The following is a 4,407-nucleotide window of genomic DNA, read 5'->3' as shown; positions in this document are numbered from 1 at the left end:
AAAACAAGTTTAACTTCATTATTTTCTTCTTGTTACAAAAGTACTTCAAGAGAGTAATTGCTACATAATACTTATGACGCTTTTGCTAACATTTATCCTTGGAAACAAAATACAAAAGGTTTTTGACATAAATATTATGGTTTCACACATTCTTTACATAAAGAATAACAGCAAAACAAAAGGGAATTTGATTGCATCTGAAATAGTGGAAGAGAAGCAGAAACAATTGTTTAACGGGGAGAACAAATTACAAGACGGAAATCTGTGGAGAAGGGTCGGTTCGAGTAACCTTAAAGACCTATAAAGATGGTGGGAGAAAAAAAAAACAAAAAAAAAGAAAGAATTTTTGATAGAACATTTTGTAAAACCAATCTAAAATAACAACTACAGCGAAAAAGTTAACGGCACTATTCTCATCCCGTGAAAGAAAAAAAAAAAAAAAAAGAAAGAAACTTCTTACCTTATTGGATGTCTCCAGGGTTAATAGGTTATCCTCAAAGTCTGATGGGCTTTTCTTTAGAGTCTGGTCAGCAGGCAACGTGTTATCATTGTAGGATGATACAAACTTGAAGTCACTCGTTCTCGATCCTGTTGTTAGGTAGGCGTCATAATTGTAAGCGCTGCGTAAAGTTCCCGTGCCATCAACATCTGAGTAGTTTGGGGGAAGATAAGGGCCAGGAATGGCAACTGCTCCATCAAACAACAATCTAGGCTTTCTCCTGTGGCAAAACCTCACACCCAGGATGATAATAATGAAGGTCAGAAAGAAGGTGGACACAGAAACCAGCGCGATGATTAGATATGAGGTCAGTTTGGAGCTCTTATCATCAGAAGAAATATCTTTTAATTCTGGAACCTCAGCCAAGTTATCGGAAATAAGTAAATACATGGAACAGGTGGCAGACAGAGAGGGCTGTCCGTTATCTTTCACTGCAACAATCAGGTTCTGTTTCATGCTGTCAGATTCTAAAATGTCCCGCTGTGTTCTGATCTCTCCACTGTGCAGATCAATGCTGAAAAGTCCAGGATCAGTGGCTTTGACTATATGATAGGACAGCCAGGCATTCTGTCCAGAATCTGCGTCCACTGCTATGACTTTGGAGACCAGAGAGCCTCCATGTGCGGCTTTAGGGACCAGCTCTGTCATGAAGGAGGTTCCTTCCAGGGTGGGGTAGAGAATCTGAGGAGAGTTGTCATTCAGATCCGATATGAACACACTGATGGTCACGTTGCTGCTGAGTGGAGGAGAACCATTGTCTCTCGCCATTACGTAGACTTTAAAACTCCTGAACTGTTCATAATCAAATGACCTCACAGCATGGATCACCCCTGTGTCTCCATTTACAGATAGATAAGATGATACAGAAGCACCGTTCACTTCAGCAGGTAAAAGAGAATAAATCACTGTACCGTTTTGTCTCCAGTCTGGATCTCGAGCAGAAACAGAACATAAAGTGGAGCCAGGTTTGTTATTTTCATTAATATTTGCGCTGTAAGACTGTTCCTGAAACACAGGTGGGTTATCGTTAATATCAGCTACAGATAACTGAACAGTTTTAGTAGAGGAAAGAGGCGGAGAGCCCTCGTCAGCGGCAGTGATGGTAATATTGTAATCAGACACTAATTCACGGTCCAGATGTGCTGTGGTCACAAGAGAGTAATAGTTTTTAATTGAAGGAACTAATTTAAAAACTACATTTTCCTGAATGCTGCAGCGAACTTGCCCGTTGTTATCAGAGTCTCTGTCCTGCACGTTAATAACTCCAACCTCTGTACCAGGTAACACATTCTCAGGCACGGGATTGGACAGGGACTGAACAAAAATAGCCGGTTCATTATCATTTACATCAATAATATCTAATAATACTTTCGCATAAGAGGTAAGCCCTAATCCATCTTTGGCTTCAACGCTTATTTCAAATGAACTCTTTTCTTCAAAGTCAATCACACCCCTTACTTTAATTTCCCCGACATTTGGATCAATATAAAATAAATCTAAATCGTCTGTAGACATATGACCAAAGTCATAACTCACGTGTCCATTTACTCCTTCATCTGCATCAGCGGCGCTTACACTAATCACTATTGTTTCTGGTGGTGAGTTTTCAAGCACAGTTGCTTTATAAACATCCTGACTAAACACTGGGGCGTTATCATTAGCATCGAGCACTTTAACATGGATGACCACAGTACCTGATTTCTGCGGAGATCCGCCATCTGATGCTGTTAAAAGTAAATTGATTTCCTCTTGTTTCTCCCGATCAAGCTTATTTTCAAGTAGTAATTGAACCTTTTTCTTATCAGTAGCAAGTATAAAGTTATCATTGTTTTCAAGGGTGTATTTTTGAATATCATTTTGACCTATATCCGCATCATGGGCCTCCTCGATAGAGAAATGGTTACCTCTCTCTGCAGACTCGCTTATTTCCAATTCGATGACATTCTTTTTGAATTTTGGAGAATTATCATTCACATCTTGTACGTGAAGATTTAAACGATGTAGCTCCAAGGGATTTTCTAAGACCAGACCTATTTTCACGGTACATGAGGGTTTTTTGCCACAAAGGCTTTCTCTGTCTATTCGCTCGGATGTAATTAAATCCCCGGTTTTCATATCAATGTCACAATAACGCTTCCGATTCCCTTCTGCATCCACACGGGCCTTTCGAGCAGACAGTGTCATTAGATCAATTCCCAGGTCCTTGGCGACATTTCCAATGATAAATCCGGGTTTATTCTCTTCTGGAAAAGAATAGCTCAAATCTCCGTGAACGAGAGGTGTTGTCACTATAAAAGGAACAAAGAAGAGGAACATATCATACATCGGAAATCCTTTGTTTCCCATGATCGGAAAATGTCTTTATACCGAATATGTTAAGTAAATGCACAAAAATATTACAAAAACGGATCAAATTATGGCCTTAGCTAAGACGACGAAATGTACGGAGTGGGAGTAATTTCCTAAACAATTACATCTTTGTAGAGCTATGGCAGTAGGTGGAGATGTGTGCTCTGCTTTTTACGTGAACCCACAGCGGCACCGTGAGTCAGCTTTGATTATCTGCAGAGAATATTTTCCCATCCACAATATTTAAATCCAACCTGTAATTTTAACCGAAACCTAAATACATCAAATAAAAATATGCAACAGTTTAAGAACATGTAGACGTTGCTGTTGTATTTCTGTTGAATTGAGTTCTACTCTCAAGCTTCAGGCGGTGGTTTCAGGACCATGGAGAGAGACAGGGACGTTCAAATATTGAGAATGAACTTTTTGCGAAATTTCGTATGGTTTAAATTAAACTTAAGATAAAAAATAATAACTGTCGAGGCAAATGATATGCTTAATAATAATTTATTAATACGCAGATTAATACTCTTTTGGCTTTTAATGTGCTATTTTTATAGACAGATACAGACATATATGAAGTGCACGCCATCTGGGGCATCTTTTACAGAACAAAACGTATTGAAATGCAGAGAGAATATGGATTCTCTGAACTGCATGTATATGGACCAAGCAAAAGTCATTTATACATCCCAAAAACAACTGTAATGACGCGCACATGGCATGTTACACCACTGCACCCTGAACTTACATGCGTGTAAACCATCACTGTACGTGTGATTATAAGTGCATCATCAAATAACATATTTTACCGCAGAAAAAAACAAAAACAACTTCATGGCTGTATTAGAGTACCGGTGGCTGTTTGTAAACTAACCTTATATAATATTAACTGCAATATTTTTAGTCACTTCTCTTGCAGGCTACTAATGGGAGAAAATAAAAATTCACACTCGGTGATCCTCGCATCCCCTTCATATATTAATGAATATTAGATTTCGAAACTGAAGATTTAGCTAGAAATTTAAGCATTTAATAAAAAAAAAAAAAGATATAACTTTTTTATGTCTAAATGTATCATTTATTTCCCAAACAAAATATTTAGTTCACATTGAATATTTTACAAAGGTAAATATTTAGCCTCAAACACAATGCCAAACTTGGACCCAAGTCTTTAATTTGGTAACAAAATATTAAGTTGGTTAATTAAAAATCATTTAGTTTGCTGACTAAAAAAAAATAAAAATTAAAATATATTTGGCAACAAACTATTAGCAGTGTCTTGTAATCATTTAAAAATGCCTGGTGGTTGCGGTCTTAGATGTTCTGGTATTGATTTTTTTTTTTTTTCCCTTACCACTGCGCTGATATGTTGGACATTATTCATTTCAATTTTCTATTTCTTTCAGTCTTGCATAAACAAAGAAAAAGGCTGGGGTCCGTTTCATGAAGCAGGTTTAACAAATCCAGATTTAAATCCGCAGCTCTAAATTGATCTATAGCCAAAAGTCGGGAACTCTGAGTGTTCGGTTTCAAAACGGCTGCTATCAATTAGTTCA

The 4,407-nt window shown here is 37.6% G+C and overlaps 1 protein-coding gene across 1 annotated transcript; it reads right to left on the bottom strand.

The window, feature by feature from the left end:
• Nucleotides 1-142: 142 nt before the first annotated feature.
• On the bottom strand, nt 143-2,971 carry LOC107088214 (protocadherin gamma-A9-like). Its single transcript, XM_015380235.1, has 2 exons — nt 461-2,971; nt 143-151 (listed from the first exon to the last, which is right to left on the bottom strand). Exons 1-2 carry the CDS (start codon nt 2,843-2,845, stop codon nt 143-145), a joined length of 2,394 nt encoding a protein of 797 aa, XP_015235721.1. The 5' UTR covers nt 2,846-2,971.
• Between the last annotated feature and the right edge of the window lie 1,436 nt (nt 2,972-4,407).

Source organism: Cyprinodon variegatus, unplaced genomic scaffold (genome assembly GCF_000732505.1).
Source record: "Cyprinodon variegatus isolate N-32 unplaced genomic scaffold, C_variegatus-1.0 Scaffold210, whole genome shotgun sequence".
Taxonomy (NCBI): Eukaryota; Metazoa; Chordata; class Actinopteri; order Cyprinodontiformes; family Cyprinodontidae; genus Cyprinodon; species Cyprinodon variegatus.
The sequence above is the reverse complement of the archived record's forward strand: the minus strand, read 5'-3'. Positions and strand labels throughout refer to the sequence as shown.

Coding starts and splice junctions, on each gene's coding strand:
- LOC107088214 (XM_015380235.1), bottom strand. CDS start 2,845: ATGGGAAACAAAGGATTTCCGATGTATGATATGTTCCTCTTCTTTGTT.